The sequence below is a fragment of the Arachis hypogaea genome, chromosome 3 (assembly GCF_003086295.3).
Source record: "Arachis hypogaea cultivar Tifrunner chromosome 3, arahy.Tifrunner.gnm2.J5K5, whole genome shotgun sequence".
NCBI classification, from domain to species: Eukaryota; Viridiplantae; Streptophyta; class Magnoliopsida; order Fabales; family Fabaceae; genus Arachis; species Arachis hypogaea.
Genome location: NC_092038.1, coordinates 85,153,305 through 85,173,639, shown reverse-complemented (window position 1 = coordinate 85,173,639; position 20,335 = coordinate 85,153,305). Strand labels below are relative to the sequence as shown.

Here is a 20,335-nt window from a genome sequence, read left to right as displayed (position 1 = left end):
AGAGATGCTCATGGAAAAGATGATGAAGAACCAAGAATTGACAACAAAGAACCAAGAAGCTTCCATGAAGAACCTAGAGAGGCAGATTGGGCAAATCTCCAAACAAATCTCTGTTGAAAAACCATCAAGCTCACTACCAAGTGACACCATTCCTAATCCAAAAGAGGAATGCAAGGCAATACAGTTAAGGAGTGGAAAAATACTGCTGAAAGATAAAGAAGCCACCAAGAAGCCCAAGGAAAGTGACAAGAAACAAGTTGAAAAAGAGGCAGCCAATGATGAAGGTGCAACAGCAAGCAATCACTCTCAGAATCAACCTCAAGAGAAAGAAAATAGACCACAAAATCTGAAGAAGGGAAAGCAGATCATGGGAGAACCGATTCCAAGACAACTTCAAGGGGAGAAAAGCTTGACACCCCCACTACCTTATCCTCAAAGATTCCATAAGGAGACTAAGGACCAACACTTTTCTAAATTTCTTGAGACTTTCAAGAAGCTGGAAATCAACATACCTTTAGCTGAGGCATTGGAGCAAATGCCTCTATATGCCAAGTTTTTGAAGGAGCTCATCAATAAGAAAAGAAGTTGGATTGAGAAGGAGACTGTAATGCTCAGTGAAGAATGCAGTGCATTAATCAGAAAAGGACTTCCTCCCAAGCTTGAAGATCCTGGAGGCTTCTTCCTACCGTGCACTATTGGAAGCCTATTCATTAACAAGGGGATGTGTGACTTAGGAGCAAGTATAAATCTAATTCCATCTTCTTTAGTGAAAAAGCTTGGCATAGGAGAGGTGAAACCAATACAGATGTCCTTGGAATTAGTAGACCAATCAGTGGTATATCCTAAAGGGTTGATTGAAAACCTTTTAGTTAAGGTTGACAAGTTCATCTTTCCAGCAAACTTTATGATCCTAGAATCAGCAGAGAATGAGAATGACTCCATAATACTTGGTCGACCATTTTTGGCCACTGCTAGAGCCATCGTAGATATAAAGCAGGGAGAGCTAACCCTCAGGATGCATGAGGAGAGCATCACCTTGAAAGTTTTTCCAGAATCACAAAGGAATGAAGAAACAAGCAAGACAAGTAGTGACTTCCTTCCAAAGCAAGCAGCCAACAAGGCAGTAGAACAGAAAAATAAGCAGCTGCAAGAAGAAAAAGGAATTCAAAAAGAAGCTGGGATGATAAACAAGAAGGAAGGTATCACAACCCAAGTCACTGTCAAGAAAGAAAGATCAACAAGAAAGAAAAAGATGAAGAGCAAGAAGAAGGCTTACAAAGGGTGGAAGAATAAGAAAATCCCAACTGAAGGATTTTCTAAAGGTGATAAGGTGCAACTAGTATATCAACAGCTGGGAACAGAAGATTATTACACTGTCAACCAAGTACTTTCTCTTGAGCATATTGAAATTGAGCATCAAGGCACACAGAGAAAGCTTACAGTGAGAGGTGACAAGTTGAGACATCACCAGCATCAACCACCCTAAAGGGAGTTCAATGTCAAGCTAGTGACAATAAAAGAGCGCTTCATGGGAGGCAACCCATGATTTAAGATTTCTGTCTTTTCTTTCATCTAATAAGCTATGATTCCCCTGAGTATGATTTTGAACTCTCATATTTGATAAATGCATACACTGTTTTAGAGCATAAGTCAGACTTCTAAGTTTGGTGTCCCTTAAGGCACACTCAACTTTTGCTTTCCAAAAGAAAGGAGACTATTCTTAGAACATATGAAACGTCATTTTGATGAAGCATATGACCAAACACTAAGTTTGGTGTCTACATATGTAATATTGTTCTACAGATTAGTTTCCTATTCATGGAATCAAAACCATACATAAAAGGATCATGCATCAATTTTTTTAATATAAAATACATCAATTGTGAAGAATGGTTTGCATTGCTAAGCCGTCCCCTTAATAAGAGATAAGTTTGGTGTTCACCAACTTTTAGCATCTTTAATTAAGGGACACAATTGATCACAAAAAAAAATTCAAATGATAATTAAACAGAACAAAATAATTTTTCTTTTTTTTTATTACAAGTCAATTGCCAACGTTTATATTAATATTCTAAGGCTAGCTGTTTGATTTATTTAGGAGGAAGAGATGGCGACAAAAGCAAGGAGGGGCCACGGCTGGGATAGGCTAAAAGAGGATGGTCACATGTGCCTAGAGAAATGTGCTCCTTGGGAAGCAGAATCTGCATGCATGCATCATCGAACACTTAAATACATGCAACCAATGAGAAGAGAATCCACGTCAAAGCCTCAACAAGGCATGCAGACCATTCAATCCATGAACCTTTGGTGTGATCAATTCAATCTCAACCCTTCATGAGCACCAACGAACTCATTCCTCATTCATTGTGGTTTTGTTGGAAAGCTTGGAGAATCTACTTATAAATAGCCGTTAGCACTAAATAGTTTACACACTCGTTCAAGCTACCTTCACATGAAAGCCATAATCCCCTCTACTCCCAAAACTAAAACAATTCCCTTATCTCACACAATAGAACCGAGAATCATCCCAAACACAACACATCTTTCTTCTATTCTCACTCTTCCCTCCATCTCACCTCAAATCCGATGGCCTCCTCAAGTTCAAAAAGAAGGCCGGGAAAGGAACCTATGGTAGCCGAACCTCCATCATTTGATGCAAGCAAATTTAGATCCCAATTCCATGAAGGAAGATATCATAGGTTCATGGAGGCAAAGAATGTCATCTATGAGAAAGGCCTTGAGTTGAGGGACGGGGAATACCCCATCATGAGGCAAATCACTGAAGAAAGAAGGTGGGAACTCTTATGTGCTCCTCTTGTTGACATCAGTGCAGTCATGATCAGGGAGTTCTTTACAAATGCTGTAAAAGAAAACAAAGATAGTGCTCCTTACACAATTTATGTCAGAGGAGTTGAAGTGAACTTCAGTCCAGCAGCCATCACTAGAGCTCTAAAGTTGAGAACCATAACTTATGCAGAGCCTAGTTATGAGACCAGATTGCAGATGGAAAACAATCCTGATGAGATCTTGCAAGGGCTATGTGTTGAAAATACAGACTGGGAAAGAGACTCAAAAGGAGTTCCAAGCCACTTGAAGAGAATAAACCTTACTCCTGTGGCCAAAGGATGGTATGAGATAGTAAGGAGGTCTATTCTCCCTGCTGGAAACGCCTCTTGGGTCACAATCAAACGAGCACTCTTGACATATTGCATCCTACATGGAGGTGAAATCAACCTCGCACAACTCATAGCCGACAGTATTCAAGAGATGGCTAACAGCACAAGTAAATCAAGTGGTCTTGGACATCCAAGCACCATCCTTAGGCTATGCAACAAAGCGGGAGTGATCTTTGAAGATGAGGACACAGAAAAGGTGAAAAAAGGGAAAGGAATCACCAAGAAAAGTATGGAAGGAATGAATGAAGAAGATGATCAAGAAGGGGTGGCAGCTCCCAAACAAAGGAGATCACAAAGAGAGGAAGGACGAAATCAAGCTCATGATGCCATAGACATGAGCCAGTTACGAAGATCAATTGAAGAACTATCTCAACAACTCATGCAGGCTCAACAAGGCCAAAATCAGGGGCGCCAAGAGCAATATCTAGAGCCCCATCCAGAATTTAGGGAGCAATATTTGAAAGATAAAGAGGAACGAGAAGCTTGGCAGTGTCAAATGGAGGAGAAACAAGAGAGATGGCAGCAACAAATGATGACTCAGCAGCAAGAATTTCAAGCACAGATTCTTGAAGGACAAAAAGAGCAATACAAAGAATTCAAAGAATCATATGATAAGCTGTATTTTAGTCAAGCTAAAGCAGGGGAATATAGTCACAACCTGTACCAATGGAAGAATATTCATCACACCATGGAAGAAGTTAGATATGTGCAAAGAATGGAGAGTGATGAAAACATACAAGCAAGATTGGAGTATTTGACCCACAATTTGCCAACACTCAATCCACAGATCAAGCCATTTGAGCAATGCCCTGAATTTGACGCCAAGCAAAAAGCAAGGTCTCATCATTATACGGAGCTAACACTTAACAGATTGGAAGAAGTTGGACTCTCAGGGCTCTTGGATTCTGTTTGGGATAGAAGATGTCCTAGTGAAGAAGTCCGAGACTACTCCAAGCTAGGAAAGAGAAAGAAGAAAAAGGGAGAATCAAGCAGCAGCCACAATCATTAGAAGGTGGCAAAGTTCTTTCATACTTCCTCTTTCATGTCTCTAATAAGGAGATGCATGTCTGAAACATGATATGCCTCCATTGTTTATTTCTTTTACTTCATGCAATTTTTGTTCTTTGCTTTTCTTTTAGTCATTTAATAAATAGCTAGAGAAATGCTGAATCTGCATAATGCTTGTTATCCATCACTTAGCTAAATTTTGTTTTGTTTCCCACATGCTTGAATAAAAGAGATTTGTTTGAATTAGAAAGTAAATATCCAATGTTGCATAAGTAAGAATGGAAGTTAATGGTGGTATATGTGTTTGATTAAATGCATAACTCATGAAATAATTGTTGCATATCATTTTCATTAAAGTGTGAGTTAGCTTGCTGTTATAAAGATCCTTATCAATAAAGAAAAAGCCTTTGAGAACAAAAACAGAAAGAAAAAGAAGAAGAAAAAGCCAAAGTGGCAAGAAAAACAAAGAATAAAGGTTGGACACCAATAGCTTGGACACTAGGACATATGCCTGTGGTGTTCTTGTACTAAGATTTGCTTGGATAAGTAAATTCTAAGGGGTATTTTAAAACCCGGTCACTTAGATCAACTGATTTGGGATGGCCAATTGAAAATCCACAATAAAGAGCAACTTAGATACAGAACATTTAGTTATCCAAAGAGATGCTGGGCATCAATGATCTTAGGAAGAAATAGTGAGCCATGTGTCTGTGGTGGAAAGATGTTGAGTAAAAGAAAAAAAAATAAAAATAAAGCCAAAGGCTATTACTGCAACATTAGAAACCAAACCTCCAAAAGAATAATAAGCTTGTTAAAGCATTATAAGAAAGAAAAGTTAGCAAGGGAGTAATTAAAAAGTAAGTCTTATAACAGCAAGTTTAGCAAACCTTTGAGGAAAGATGTATATTATGTAACAGCAACAATAATTGAGTTATCATTGTCTGCATAAAGACTCCATAAATCAAGTTCTGCTATATGCCTAATAAGGATATGTGTTCTTTTTCTTATTCATTTCAATTTCTCTTAGTCTTGATGCTTGCTTGGGGACAAGCAAGATTTAAGTTTGGTGTTGTGATGACAAGTCATCATATACCCATTTTTCAAGCTAATTTCACTTGATTTATTAATCTTTATGCACTTTCTTGCATCCTAAGTAAGTGATTTGGAGTGAAAATGCATAACTTCTTTAGATCAAGCAACTACCATTAAATTAATGCTAACTCATGAGGTTTAAGCTAAATTTAATTGAATTTTAATTGATTTATAAACCTTGTGAATTTAGTGATACTTTGAGTGGTTGTTTTGGTTGATTGTAGGTGAAGAAAAGAAGAAAAGAGAAAGCGTGGCTTAAGGAAGCGTGGCTCAAGGAGAAAAAGGCGTGGCGCATAAAGGAGAGAGAAAGCATTGCCCTCCAGAAGGGCACACTGCCCTCTAGGAGGGCAACATAAGGAAACAAGGCTTGAGAGGCAACTCTGCCCTGCCCACGACAAGGGCAGAGCACAAAATTGTGCCTTGGATCAAAGAAGAGCAAAACCTTGCCCTGCCTTCCACAAGGGCAGTATCGGGCCTTCATGAAAAATAAATCAAAGGAAAAAGCCTACCAATGCTTGCCACAAGAGTCGAACACGGAACAATGAGGAAGCAAGGAACTAGGCGTCATTATGGTGCCAAGAAAGCCAAGGAAAATGGGTAGCGTGTGCATCGGCCAAGTCTCGAACACGGGACTTCAATTTGGAAACACTGCCCTCCGCGAGGGCAGGGCAGCATTTTGTTGTGGCACGGCCAGCGCACCATTCTGGCGTACCAAGGGACGGTTCGGCAGCACCAGCAGCACGCACAAGCACCAAACTGGCGCACCAAAATTTTCTGCCCTGCCCTCCGCGAGGGCAGGGCAGCATCCTGCGCACCAAGCTCGCACACCACGCTCGCACCAAGGCCGCACGCATCAAATCCTGCCCTGCCCTCCACAAGGGCAGGGTAGCCTCCTGGAAGCAATCCCTCATGGGCTAAAATTGGATTAAAAATCCAATAAAATTCATTCCTTCACCAAATCAAAAGCCCATCCAAATCCTAAATAGGAGCTAGTTTGATGTAATTAGGGACCTTTCCCTTTACTTTTGAACTTTGAATTTTCCTTTGAACTTTTACTTGGAGCTTTTGAACTTTCTCTTGGAGACTTCACGGAGATTTCAGAGAATTGGGGAGGAGAATTGATCTCTCTTCTTCCTCGTTCTTGCTTGAGCACTTTTATTTTTCTTGTTTGAGTTTTGGGTGTGAAGAATTGAGGAAATTCTGTCTCAATCTCCATTCAAAATCTCTTCAATTCCTCTTCTGCATAATTAAGTTTAATTTCAGTTCCTTTACTGCTTCTTCTTTAATTTATTGTCAATTGCTTTGTGGACTTGGATCTGGGAAGGCAATTGAGATCTAGACTTTGCTATCTAGTCTCTTGAGTCCTGAGATCCCAATTTCCTTGTTGGTTCTTCTGTGAACCTCTGCTCCAAGTTAATTTCCATTTCTGTTTGAATTCTAGTTGTTTCTAATTCAATTTCTGCTTTATCAATTGTTGCAATTTACTTTCCTTTGCTGAAATTCTGAATTCCCAATCCTCAACTCCCTTTTTCCATTCAAGCAATTTATATTTCTTGCACTTTAAGTTACTGAAATTTACATTTCTTGCACTTTAAGTTTCAGTCATTTAATTTCTTGTCCTTTAAGATTCAGCATCTTTTACTTTCCTGTTCTTTAATTTACTGCAATTCTCCCCTCTCCCTTTACATTTTAAGCAATTTAGCTTCTGTTAAAGATAAACCACTCAATCAATATTTGATTCGCTTAACTAAATCAACCACTAAACTAAAATTGCTCAATCCTTTAATCCCTGTGGGATCAACCTCACTCCCGTGAGTTTTTATTACTTGATGCAACCCGGTACACTTGCCGGTGAGTTTTGTGTTGGATCGTTTTCCACACATCAGAGCGCAACACTCATTCACTGACGCGTACGTGTCTCCTGTGCGTGCGCGTCATCACTATCTCCAGGCTAAGCCATGCTTGTGCGTATCATGCATGCGTGCGCGTCCTTGGTAGTATTTTTAGAATGAGCGCTACATTCATGCCATGAGCGCTCTCCACGCGTGTGCGTCCTCTGTCCGTGTGCGTGTATGGCAAAAGTTTAACTCTCAGCTTCCGCGCCATCCATGCGTTTGCGTGTTTTTTCCCAAATGCCCCATCCACGCGTGCGCATCAGGTATGCGTGCTCGTCAGTGGCAATTCTTCAATCCCAAATTTGAAATTATCGCAGGCACTCGTTCAAAGCGAACATAGCGCTCTGTTGTAAACAAGTGCTGATCACACCAACGCGTACGCGTGGGTCTTCCAAAATTCTTTCCCTATGTATAAGCGTCCTATACGCGTACGCGTCGCTAGAGAGTGTAGCATTTTTCAATTGAGCGCAGCCCTCTTCTGCAATGTTTATTTCTCTGCTTTTTCTTTTCATCTTTTCACCTGCCATCAATCAAACATGGAATCAAAGTCTCACCAAAATCATAAGGTTTTGCATCATTCATAATAATCACCTAATTCTTGCATAAATCTCACGATTTAGTATAAAATTAATAATGTTTGATTGAATCAAGATAAACATGAAATTCCACTCCAATCGCTTACTTATTATGAAAGAAAGTGGATGAAACCTAATGAAAACAAGTAAAATTGCTAGTAAAAACTAGCCTAAGATGACTTGTAATCACAACACCAAACTTAAACCTTGCTTGTCCCCAAGCAAGCAGTAGAACATGAGAAAAATGAGAGAAAACAACAAGCATATTTGTCCTTATTTGAAAGCACTTAGTCTAGGTTCATGGGGTTTCATGCAGAATGTAATTGAAGCTCTACTTTTATTAGTTTTTAGGGTTGAGATATCCTTTACGTGAAAACCATAGTACGGCTGTGAAACCGTTATTTATTGATCCTTGATGTTTGATTTTTTTTGTTTTTCTTTTTCTAAGAAGCTTTAATCCTCAATTGCAGCTTAGTGTTATATGTTGCAGCCTTTTAGCTTCTTTTTTTTCTCAGTAAACACATATTCACCACAGACACTTGGCTCACAATTCTTCTCAAGAACATTGATGCCCAGCACCTCTTTGGGTTACTAAATGCCTTGTAACTAGGTTGCTCTTGACAGTGGACTTTCGGTTGATAATCACGGATTAATTAACCCAAGTTAACAGGTTTTAAAATAGTCCTTAGAACCTAATTGTCCAAGTAGATCCTAGCACAGAAAGCACCACAAGCATATGTCTTAAGGTCCAAGCTATTGGTGTCTAGCCTTATTATTTATTTCTTTCATTTTTGTTGCCAATTCTTGGCTTTTCTTCTTTTCCTTCTTACTCTTTCTTTTTCCAGGAATCTTTATTCATTAAGAGTTTACAAGCAACAGCCTAGTTTATACTATAAAGGAACACTCTAACCCTATCATTTATTAGTGAGCTTTCTTAAACAATCTAGCATATATACCACCACTGAATTTTATTATCATCCCTATCAAATTGGAAATTTTCACTTTTGTTTCAACATTTTTTTTATGCAGAGGGGCACAAGACATACATTCAAGCGGATTGCGTAATGCACAAGTGATATGTGGAAAATGATCCAACACAAAACTCACTGGCAAGTGTACCGAGTCGCATCAAGTAATAATAACTCACATGAGTGAGGTCGATCCCATAGGGATTGAAGGATTGAGCAATTTAGTTAGGTGGTTGATTTAGTCAAGCAAACAAGTGTTGATTTGAGTGATTTGTATTCAATTGAAGCTAAATTGCATGAAATTTAAAGGGAGAGGGGGAATTGACAGTAAATTAAAGAGCAGAAGAAGTAAAAGAGCTGAATCTTAAAGAACAAATAATATAAATGACTGAAACTTAGATTGCAAGAAATGTAAATGGCAGAATCTTAGAATGCAAGAAATGTAAAATTGCTAAAAGAGTAAAAGGATCTGGGAGCTGAGAATTTAAAATTAAACAATAAAATATAAATAGCAATCAATCAGAGAAGTAAAAGATGAATTGAAATGCAGCATATCTCAAACATAAAAGGAAAATTGCTTGAAGAAGCAATATAGAAAGCGAATTCAACTCAATTATGAAATCTAAAAGAGAAGTTGAAGATCTCAGGGGCTGAATGAGACTAGAAAACAAGTCTAGATCTGAATTCCTTCCTTGATCCAACAGAGAATAATTACAGAAGAAATAGAGGTGAAAGTAGTAAAGAGAACTTAGATCCAAATCACAATTCCTTGAAATTATGCAGAAAATAAACAAAGAGAGATCTTAGATCAAGAATGAAATAGAATTCCTTCAATTCTCAATCCAAAATTCAAAAATAAAGAGTGAAGAGTATAGAAGTAAGAACAAAGAAGAAGAGAATTCAATTCTCAATCCCAATTCCCAAACCCAAAGCTAAAATCTAAAATGAGCTAAAAAATGAAAAATCAAAAGTAAAAGTGTCAAAAAGGTCCTCTCTAAATCAAACTAACTTCTATTTATACACTTCCTATTTTTAAATTTCATAATTTGGAGTGGGCTTGTCAAATTTGTTGAAGATTTAGATCCAATTGATTTTTGAATTAAAATTGAGCTCTTCGACCACTCCCAGGGCAGTGCTCAGTTGTGTTACTTAACTAAGCACTCAATCCTTGCTTTTGGCCTTGCAATTTGTTGCACACCCAAGCCTCCTTGTCACGGCTCCATAATGCTCAGTTAACTTATTCAACCGAGCAGCCTTTGCTTGCAACAATTGGTGCGTGAAAAATTGTGAGGGGGTGATGCAACGTGCGGAGCTCAGTTGAGATACATAACCAAGCGCCCCTTGCCTTGTTAGTGAGACCCAGCTTCGAACCATGAGGGAAGCACTTGTGTGCCACTTTCCTTTGAGAAACAATCAGAGGTAAAACTCGGTTGAAAGAGTTAATTGACCTCCCTTTGTGTGCCTTGTGTAGCGCTCCACCTTCGAACCAATTGGGAGGCATTTTGGCCAATTTCTTTGTGAAACAGTGAAAGGTAGCGCCTTGCCTTGAGTGCAAGCTCCCTTGTTCGAGCCTTTGTGAGTGCGTTTTGTGCATTTTTCCTTGCATAAGCGCTTCTCTTGGTCCCTTGGGTGCTTGGTTCGAACCTTGTGGCCTCCACTCCTTGGTTTTTCACTTTGTTTTTCTTTAGGGAGGAGCCCGAAGAGGTTAACTTAGTTAACCAAGCGTTATGCTTTTTGACTTGTTTCCTTAGTTCCTTGTACCGCTCGGTTAAGTGAGAGAGTGCAACATTCCTTTCCTTTGCTGTCTTGGATTTGAGTAGCGCTCAAATAGAGAACATTGTGCTCACTAAGAGAGCGCTACTCCTTGGTTTCTTGGTGCGCCATGCTTTTCTTTTTCCTTAGGCCACGCTTCCTTGTTTCTTTCTTTTCTTCACCTACAAATAATCAAAACAACCAATCAAAGTATCACCAAATTCACAATGTTTATAAATCATTCAAAAACCAATTAATTTTAGCTTAAACCTCATGATTTAGTGTTAAATAAAGGATGGTTGATTGATTCAACAAAACTATGCAATTCCACTCCAAATCACTTACTTATAATACAAGAAAGTGTATAAAACCTAATGAAACAAGTGAAAAATGCTTGAAAAGCTAGCATAAGATGACTTGTCATCACAACACCAAACTTAAACCTTGCTTGTCCCCAAGCAAGCACTAAACATAAGAGAAAATGAAATGAAATAGAGAAGTATGCCTGTCCTTATTTAGCAGATAATTGAACTTGGTTCATGGGATTTTATGCAAACAATGGTAACTCATTTATTCTTTGCTGACAGATAAGAAATGTTTCCTTAAAGGTTCATTAGACTTGTTGCTATACTGCCTTACTTTTTCTTGATCCCTTGCTAGCTTTTCCTTCTTTATTTTGCTTAGAAAGCTTATTGCTTAATGAAGGCTTGGTGGCAAATGTTGCAGCAGCCTTTTGGCGCAATTTTGCTCAACATTTCTTCACCACAGACACATGGCTCACATTTTCTTCCTAGGAACATCGATGCCCAACATCTCTTTGGATCACTAAATGTTTTGTAGCTAGGTTGCTCTTGATAGTGGACTTTTGGTTGGCAATCCCAAATCAGTTGATCTAAGTGGCCAAGTTTCAAAATACTCATCAGAACATACTTGTCCAAGCATATCCTACTACAAAAACACCACAGACATATGTTTTAGGGTCCAAGCTATTAGTGTCTAGACTTATTGTTTGTTTCTTTGCCAATTCTTGGCTTTTCTCTTTCTTTTCTTTTTGTTTTGATTTATTCCCAAGGGATTTTCATTAATTGACAGATTATAGCAGCAAACTAACTCGAACTTCAAAGAATCATGTTATTATATAGCTTTTTGTTTTATGAGCTAACAATTGAATTGAACAAGTACCACCACTGACTTTCATTCTAACTTCTGCAACTTTGAACACTCACTTCCTTTTCCAAACACTTTTCTTTTATTCAAGCAGTAGGGATACAAAACCAAATTCAAGCTAATGATGGATGACAGAAATTATGCAGATCCCAGCATTTCTTAGCAAACATTTTCACCTAATTAAACACTTTAGCAAGACATATAGGAATCTCTAAATTAAAACACTTTACAGCAACAAGGATTAAGTATTCAATAAAACCTGTTGGGAATGTCTCTCATCTTTCCTTCTGTTGTATCCCCTAGATGATGATGCAGATCACTTTCACAGATTAAGTGTTTCCATGCATAATCTTTAGAAGTTGCTTGCTTCTCAAGCCTTTAAGCAATTGGTTAATATGCATGAATTGAGTATGGCTTTTGAATTTACTTTGGTGTGTGAACACCAAACTTAGTCCCTTGCCATTGTTTCTTATGCATCAAGTTAACCATATGTGAAATCCTTTTGTCTTTGCTAAATGTACTAAAACTAAAGACTAGAAAACAGCAACTTCGTGAAATGGTAAATCTGATTGCTTGGAGCTAGCATTATGCAGAAGGTGAAAATGTGTTTTTTAGATGAGATTTTTGGTGGAACACCAAACTTAGAATTCTACATTCTTCCTAAATTATTTTGGTGTGCAACACCAAACTTAGCTCCTTGCAACACAAAATAAAACTAATTAGCCTTTTTATTAAAATAAGTAGAAAAGAAAACTACCTCAGGTTGGGTTGCCTCCCAACAAGTGCTTCTTTATTGTCACTAACTTGACATTGGGCCTTCATTAGGGTGGTTGATGATTGTAGTGTCTCAGCTTATCTCCCCTCACAGTGAGCTTCCTCTCAGTGCCTCGATGCTCAATCTTTGCATGCTCTAGTGAAAGTATCCTGCTGACAGTGTAGTAGTCATCAGCTTGTTGGTTTGTCCCCAACTGTTGGTAGATTAACTGTACTTTATCTCCCTTTGAAAATCCCTGAGTTGGGATCTTTTTGTTCTTCCACCCTTTTTGAGCTTTTTTCTTGCTTTTCTTCCTCCTTTTTGGTGATCCTTATCCTTTGACAATGGGCTGCATTTCATTTTCTTCTTACTTTCCTTCATCACTCTGCATAGTTTCATTCTCCTTCTGTCCTGCTTTGTTGCTTATTTCTTTCTATGGAAGGGAATTAATGAGTGTCTTGTTGGTTTCTTCCTTCCACTGCAAGTCTTCTTTGTTGATCTCCATGCAATCTTTCTTTTCATCAGAATGTTGTGTTTCCGGAAAGAAATTTAAAGTAATGCTTTCATCATGCACTCTCAGGGTCAATTCCCCTTGTTCCACATCTATAATAGCCCTTGTTGTAGCTAAGAATGGTCTTCCTAGTATGATGGAATTACCTCCTTCCTCATCTAGGTCCAGAATCACAAAGTCTGTAGAGAATATAAACTTATCCACTTTGACGAAAAGGTTTTCAATCACACCTTTGGGAAACACCCCAAACTTGTCCACTAGCTCTAGTGACATCTGTATAGGCTTTACCTCCTCTATGAAAAGCCTTTTCATCAGAGAAAAGTGCATTAGATTGATGCTAGCTCCTAGGTCACACATTGCTTTATTGATACTTATGTTGCCAATGGCACAAGGTAGGAAAAAGCTTCCAAGGTCCTCAAGTTTTGGGGGAAGCCCTTTCTGGATTAATGTACTGCATTCTTTAGTGAGAAATATATTTTCCTTCTCATGCCAACTTCTCTTTTTATTGATAAGCTCTTTCAAGAACTTTGTATATAGAGGCATCTACTTTAATGTCTCAGCCAATGGAATATTAATCTCCAATTTCTTGAAGACTTCTTGGAATTTGGGGAAGTGTTGATCCTTAGTCTCCTTGTTGAACCTTTGAGGGTATGGCAAGGGAGGTGTGAAAGTCTTCTCCTCTTGCTTCTGTCCTTAAGATGGTCCTTCTATTGCTTCCTTCCCTTTCCTTAAGTTTTCTGGCTGGTCATCCTTCTCTTTGAGCTTCTCTGAAGTTTGCTTGCTTGCTGTCACTTCTTTGTTGCTGGCTTTCTCTTTCTCTGTTGGCTTTTTGTTGCTTTTCATAGGCTTCTTAGTTGCCACCTTGTCATTCACCAAGGTTCTTCCACTCCTTAGCTGTATAGCTTTGCATTCTTCTTTAGAATTTGGAATGGTGTCACTTGGGAGTGAGCTTGATGGCCTTTCAATCACAGCTTGCTTGGAAAGCTGTCCAATCTGCCTTTCTATGTTTCTTATGGAAGCTTCATTGTTCTTGTTTGTAAGTTCTTGCTGTTTCATCATTTTTTCTGTCAATATCTGATAAACCCCACTTTTAGGGTTTATCTTGTATTGATTTCAAGGGTTTTATCAATGATTCCACACGCTTTTCATATGAAAATACATGACTTTGTGTTCCTTTCCTAATTTTGCCTCACGGATGAAAACATGCTTATTTTGCACTAAACTAGACACATTTCTAATCCTCTCTTGGTGCCATTCGATGCCGTGACCTGTGTGTTAAGTGATTTCAGAATATAGGGCAGGGATGACCCGGAGGAGAGAAGGAAGGTGGATGCAAAGGAAGGGAGCATGAGAAAATGAGCTTTGGAACTTCAGCAAAGGTGCGTGCACATACCTGGCGCGTCCGCATGGATTGGAACTTCAGCAAAGGTGCGTGCACATACCTGGCGCGTCCGCATGGATTGCGCAGCCAGAAGCCAAAGTCAGGAGCCAAGCTACGAGCTGGCGCGTTTAGCGGCTAAGCCATGACCCCCATGGACGCGTCCACGTACGTCACGCTTCCGCGCAAATTGCAAGACGCCCCAGTGGTGCGCAGGCGTACTGTGCGCGTGCGCGCCGATGCTCGAATATGACTTTTTAAAGGTCACGTTACCTAGGCGTGGAGACAGTTGGAGATCCCATTTTGGGGAAGTGCCTTGGCGGGAAAAGCTTAAAAAGACAAAGGGTTGAAGGGTTAGGGGACTTTTGACTCACTTTTACATTGTTCTAGATATTTTCCTAGTGGTAGTTACACTCTTGGGTAGAGAGAGAGATTCCAACCTCTCATTAGGGTTCATCTTCTTCAATTTCTCAATTCTCAACCATTCCTCGGTGAGATCTATTGCAACTATCAATTTACTTTGTTCATGTTATGGATCATCTTCTCTAATCTCAATTAGTGCTTGTAATTGTTCAATTCTCATAGATCTTAGATTCAACTTTGTAGTTTTGAATTCTATCAATTCCTTGAAAGGTTCATTTTTATTGTTGTTCTTTGTTGATTGTTGTTAATTCTTGTGTTGAAGTACTTTTAATTCTAATTTCTTCTCATTCTTACTATGTCTTTCATCCTTGCTCATCAATTGTTTGATAAAATGCCAACACTAGTTTTGGAGTAAAAGCTTCTTACTTGGCTTAGGGTTTGGACCATTAGAAAAAGTTGAATAGTTAATGTCAATTGTTGATTGGAAATTAGGAATTGCTAATTGACTTGGAGTGCACTAAAGCTAGATTTCCCTAGGGTAAAACTAGGACTCGTGACTCAAGTTAGTTAATCTCACTTGACTTTCCTCTATACCTAGAGGTTAACTAAGTGAAGCAAAGCTTAATTGTTATCATCATTGAAGGAAACTATAATGATAGAATTTCTAATGCCCACCCTAGGCTAAGTCTTCTAATATTGATTGTTTGTCGTCTACTCTCGCTAAACTCCAAAAGAATCATAACAAGGTTTCCTAATCAATAATATGCATTCTCTAGCAATTCCAAGGGCGGACGACTCGGGAGACTAGTACTCTCGGTTATAGATTGTAAGATTGTTTGATGCGAAGTTTGAATGTCAATTAGACTATACTCACGATTATATCCATTATTGAATTCTATATCGGCATGCTAAATTTCGTTTATCAAAATGGCGCCGTTGCGGGGGAATTGCTTAGTGTGCCATGTTATTGTTTAGAGTAAATATGTGTATATGTACATAGTTGCATTTATTTGTGATTCTTTGTTCAAGTGACTAATCTCCCTTCATTACCATGAGTTTTACTTCTCCTTCATTGCATGACGCATTCGCAACCGAATTCGAGCTTAGTCCCATTTGATCCGGAAATAGAACGAACTTTGCTTCATATTAGACAAGCTCGGAGGCGGTTATGTTTTGGGGAAGGTGAAAAGGTTCCTACCACCTCACCAACCTTACTAGAAGCGAATATTAAACCGTCACTCGAAGAAGGCAATAACCATTTTCCCATCAATATCACTAATAACTCTTATTTTGCTCTAGGTACTAACACCATGGCCGCTCCAAGGAGAGTTTCTCTCAAGGAAGCGGGTGCACTGGACTATGTCCTTCAACCTCTTCATGTAACCCACCCCAACTTGAATGCAAATTTTGAACTAAAGACCGCTTTGATCAACCTCCTACCCAAGTTCCATGGACTTCCCGCACAAGACCCTATTCGACATATCAAAGATTTTCATCGTATATGCTCAACAACTAGACGGGAAGGATCTGATGAAGTTGCTATATGGTTGTTTGCTTTTCCCTTCTCTCTTGAGGACAAGGCTAAAGAATGGTTCTACACTCTACCTAATGAAGTCACTTCTGATTGGGACTTGCTTAGAAGAGGGTTTTTGGATAAATTCTTGCCCCCGAAAAAGATGGATAGGCTAAGGAAGGAAATGTCATGCATTGTACAAGGAGAAACGGAACCACTATATGAATATTGGGAATGGTTTCGCAAGCTACTAGACGCATGCCCTAATCACATGATTGACACTCAAGTGTTGCTTGGATACATATGTCAAGGGATGCGGGAACAAGATAGAACTCTCTTGGACACCTCTAGCAATGGTTCTTTGTCTAAGTATAAAACAGCGGAAGAGGCATGGCAACTTATCATTGACTTAGCCGAATCCAACCAACATGTTAGACGAAGAGTCAACCGCCCAAAAACCGTAAACGAGGTATCAACTAGCAGCGAGACTACCGCTCTAACCAAATCCTTGAGCGAAATGACATCTATCCTAAGGCAACTACAATTGAGCTAACAACAACCGCAACAACAACAACCATATCAACATCAACCTCCACCACCCCCTCAACAATACAATCAACAATTGGTTTCTCAGAAAGTATGTGGCATTTGTTCTTGCTATTCCCACTATACGGATGAGTGCCCAAGTCTTCAAGAAGACAACACTTTGGCGGCTACTCACAATTTCTATGACCGCCCAAATCAAGGGTACTACCAAGGTAGTAATCCTAACCAAGGGTACCCCTATCAAGGAGGAAGCTACAATCAAGGGAGTGGCAATTACAATCAAAATTGGAGGGACAATCATCAACAAGGAAATAGAGACAACAACAACAACGGAGGAAGTCAAAGATGGAACAACAACAATTCACAAAACTGACCACCATATGCCCAACAAAACCCACCATACAACCAACAAAACCAAGGAAGAAACTACCAAACATACCAACCACCACATCAAAGACCACCACGCAACCAATCACAAGCCCCTCAACTCACATACCTGTCCACTTCCTCTAACCAAGATGATACACTCCGGACCATCATCCAAGGCCAAAAGGAACTTCAAAACACACTTGCTTCCGGCCTCACTGGCCTCAAATCTACACTACAAGCTCTTCTTGCACGCATGGACCCACCATCCAATCCCACTCCTCAACCCCCAAATCCAAGCGCCATCCCCTCTCAACCTCAACCCAATCCCAAGGGAGGAATCAATGCCATCACCTTAAGATCCGGAACTCAATTAAAACAGAAGGAGGCAAAGGATTCAACTCCGATCATAACCACTCAAGAGGAAGAGGGAATAGAGATAGAAGAGGTAGTGGAAGAGGAGGCACCACAAGTCATAGTTGAGGATGAAGAAACTCAATCAACAAAAGAGACCCCCAAGACTAAAATAACCTTGGAAGAAGAAATTGCTCAACCACTCCCATTTCCGACGCTTGCAAAGAAAGCTAAGAAGCGCATAGAATTTGATCCAAAAATGATAGAAACATTCAAGAAAGTTGAGGTAACCATCCCCCTCTTTGATGCTATCCATCAAGTACCTAGATATGCAAAATTCCTCAAAGATTTATGTATGAATAAAGATAGAATTCTTGAATTAGAGACTATTCCATTGGGAAGTTCTATTTCCGCTTTGATGGGAGCATTGCCCGAGAAATGTGATGATCCGGGCCCTTGCATGGTCACTTGCACCGTCAATGGAGTTCAATTCCTAGATTGTATGTGTGATCTCGGTGCATGCGTTAGCATTATCCCTCTCTCCGTCTACCGGGTATTGAAGTTACCACCACTAAAAAGGTCGACGGCAAGATTTGTTCTAGCGGATAAAAGCATAATCACCGTGACAGGTGGTGCGGAAGATGTATCGGTGAATATCAAGGGGTTGGTGTTTTCGATTAACTTCTATGTCCTAGAGATGCCATCAAGTGAACCTGAGAGAGCCTCATCCATTTTACTTGGAAGACCATTTTTGAGGACTTCTAGATTCAAGCTAGATGCCTACTCGGGAACCTACTCATTTAAGATAGATGGGAGAGTCATGAGTTTTAGCCTAGAAGAGGCAATGAAGCACCCACTGGAGAATCACTCTCTCTTCCAGTGTGATCCAATCGACAACATTGTTGCCGAAGTGCACCTTGCGAAGTTGGATGAGAAGTACATGATCGCAAAAGCGAATGAAGATCCAAGCAAAGTAAACAGCACACACCATACAAACCATCCGGAAATTCAAACTTAAAATCATGACAAAAAGATGGAATTGAAGTACTCATATCTTGATGAAACCCACAAGCTCCCCGTGATAATTGCAAAAGAGCTAACCCCTCAACAAGAAGAAAAGTTGCTAATTGTCTTGAGGAAAAATAAAAGGGCAATCGGGTGGAGTTTGGCGGATTTAGTAGGAATAAGCCCCCAAGTATGCGAGCATCATATATTTCTTGAAGAAGGAGCAAGACCGGTCCGACAACCTCAAAGGAGACTCAATCCAACCATTCTTGAGGTTGTGAAGAAGGAGGTCACCCGGCTACTTGAAGCAGACATCATCTATCCCATCTCGGACAGCGAATGGGTGAGCCCAGTCCAAGTGGTGCCAAAGAAATCCGGGGTGACGACGATCAAAAATGAAAGCGGCGAACTCATAGCAACAAGGGTGCAAAATTCTTGGAGGGTATGCATAGATTACCGGAGATTGAATGCGGCCACAAGAAAAGATCACTTCCCACTAGCATTCATTGATCAAATGCTTGATCGACTAGCCGGTAAATCATATTATTGCTTTCTTGATGGTTACTCCGGATACTTCCAAATACACATTGCTCTAGAGGACCAAGAAAAAACCACATTTACTTGTCCCTTTGGAACATATGCTTACAAGCGTATGCCATTTGGCCTATGCAACGCACCGGCAACGTTTCAAAGATGCATCCATCTCCCACCATTACCTTCGGCGACCACCCACCTCCGGTGGTCCCTACATTTCTCCCTCCATTCTCCATCATCTCTAGACCTTCACTCCATTCTACAACTTCTTCTCACATACTTCCCCATTCCCTTTCCATCTCTTTCAAGGTACTATACTATGCTTCCCTCTTGCTCTACTTCTCTTATTTTTTTCTTAGTTAGTTGATTTTATTTTCTTTTAGGTAGTTTTCTTTTTTTTTCCTCTCTTTTCAGCTCCTCATTATTTGGGTGTCTTTGCTTCTTTTCTTTACTCTTCATGGGTGTTGTGGTTATAACTTCTTTTGCATTAGTGGGTGGAAATGTCTTGCATGACTTTATTACAACCATAGTGTATTGTGGTGATTAATATTGGTTTGTGGAATGTTACATTGCTCTCTTTCCACTTATTTTCATACTACAAAAAGGATGCACGCCAAGTGTTTGAGGAAAAGCATACATGATCTTTTGAGCTCATTGTGACTCATTGCTTCTTAACTATATGCTCTCTCCAAATACCTTGGTTATTCTTAGGTGCATCTTCACATTCTATATTCTACCCACTCACCTTATCATAATTTGCTCTCCATTCTTGGTATTTGCGGGTGTATGCTTCTCATGCCTCTTACCCACATGCTAGTGATTTGCCTTGCTTACCAAATGTTATCTTAGTTACATGTTGCAGCTGTCATGTAATGAGGACACCCATACTCTTATGGCACAATTTTTCACTTGCATGATACCCATTTAATTGTGCTTCCTTGGGCTTGATGTTATTTTTACTATCGCAGGATGGTCATCAAGAAGGACAAATGGAAAGCCCCGAAGAAGCCAACCACCAATAGAGCGCGCCAAGAACCAACGGCCAAGCCCCTCCTAAAGAAGACTAAGGGCCCTGTTGATGCTTTAGAGAAGGACAACCCTCCAAAGGATTCAAACAAGTTCCCTAACCTCTACTATGAACTTGTCTACTCAAGGATGATTGAGTGAAATTATCACCCGGAGCCCCTTCTAGTCCTACCGGCCCACCTCACTCCGATGATGATGCCCCGCATTGACTGGAGGCAATGGAGATTCCTTCTGAGGCAACCAAGGGAGGTCAACTTATCTTGGGTGGTGGAGTTTTACTCCAACTACCATTCACCCCTTCTCACATCAATCTTTGTGCGCCGAAAGCAAGTACCAGTCACAGTGGAAGCCA

At 39.8% G+C, this 20,335-nt stretch overlaps 1 protein-coding gene across 1 annotated transcript in view; it reads left to right on the top strand.

Annotated features, from left to right (window-relative positions):
* The window catches only part of LOC112777330 (uncharacterized), a 75,844-nt gene extending 55,720 nt beyond the window's left edge, over window positions 1-20,124 (top strand). Inside the window, exon 2 of the mRNA XM_025821685.1 lies at window positions 19,926-20,124. Within this exon, the coding sequence (XP_025677470.1) occupies window positions 19,926-20,124 (199 nt within the window). The remainder of the gene's footprint in view (window positions 1-19,925) is intronic.
* The last annotated feature ends 211 nt before the right edge of the window (window positions 20,125-20,335 follow it).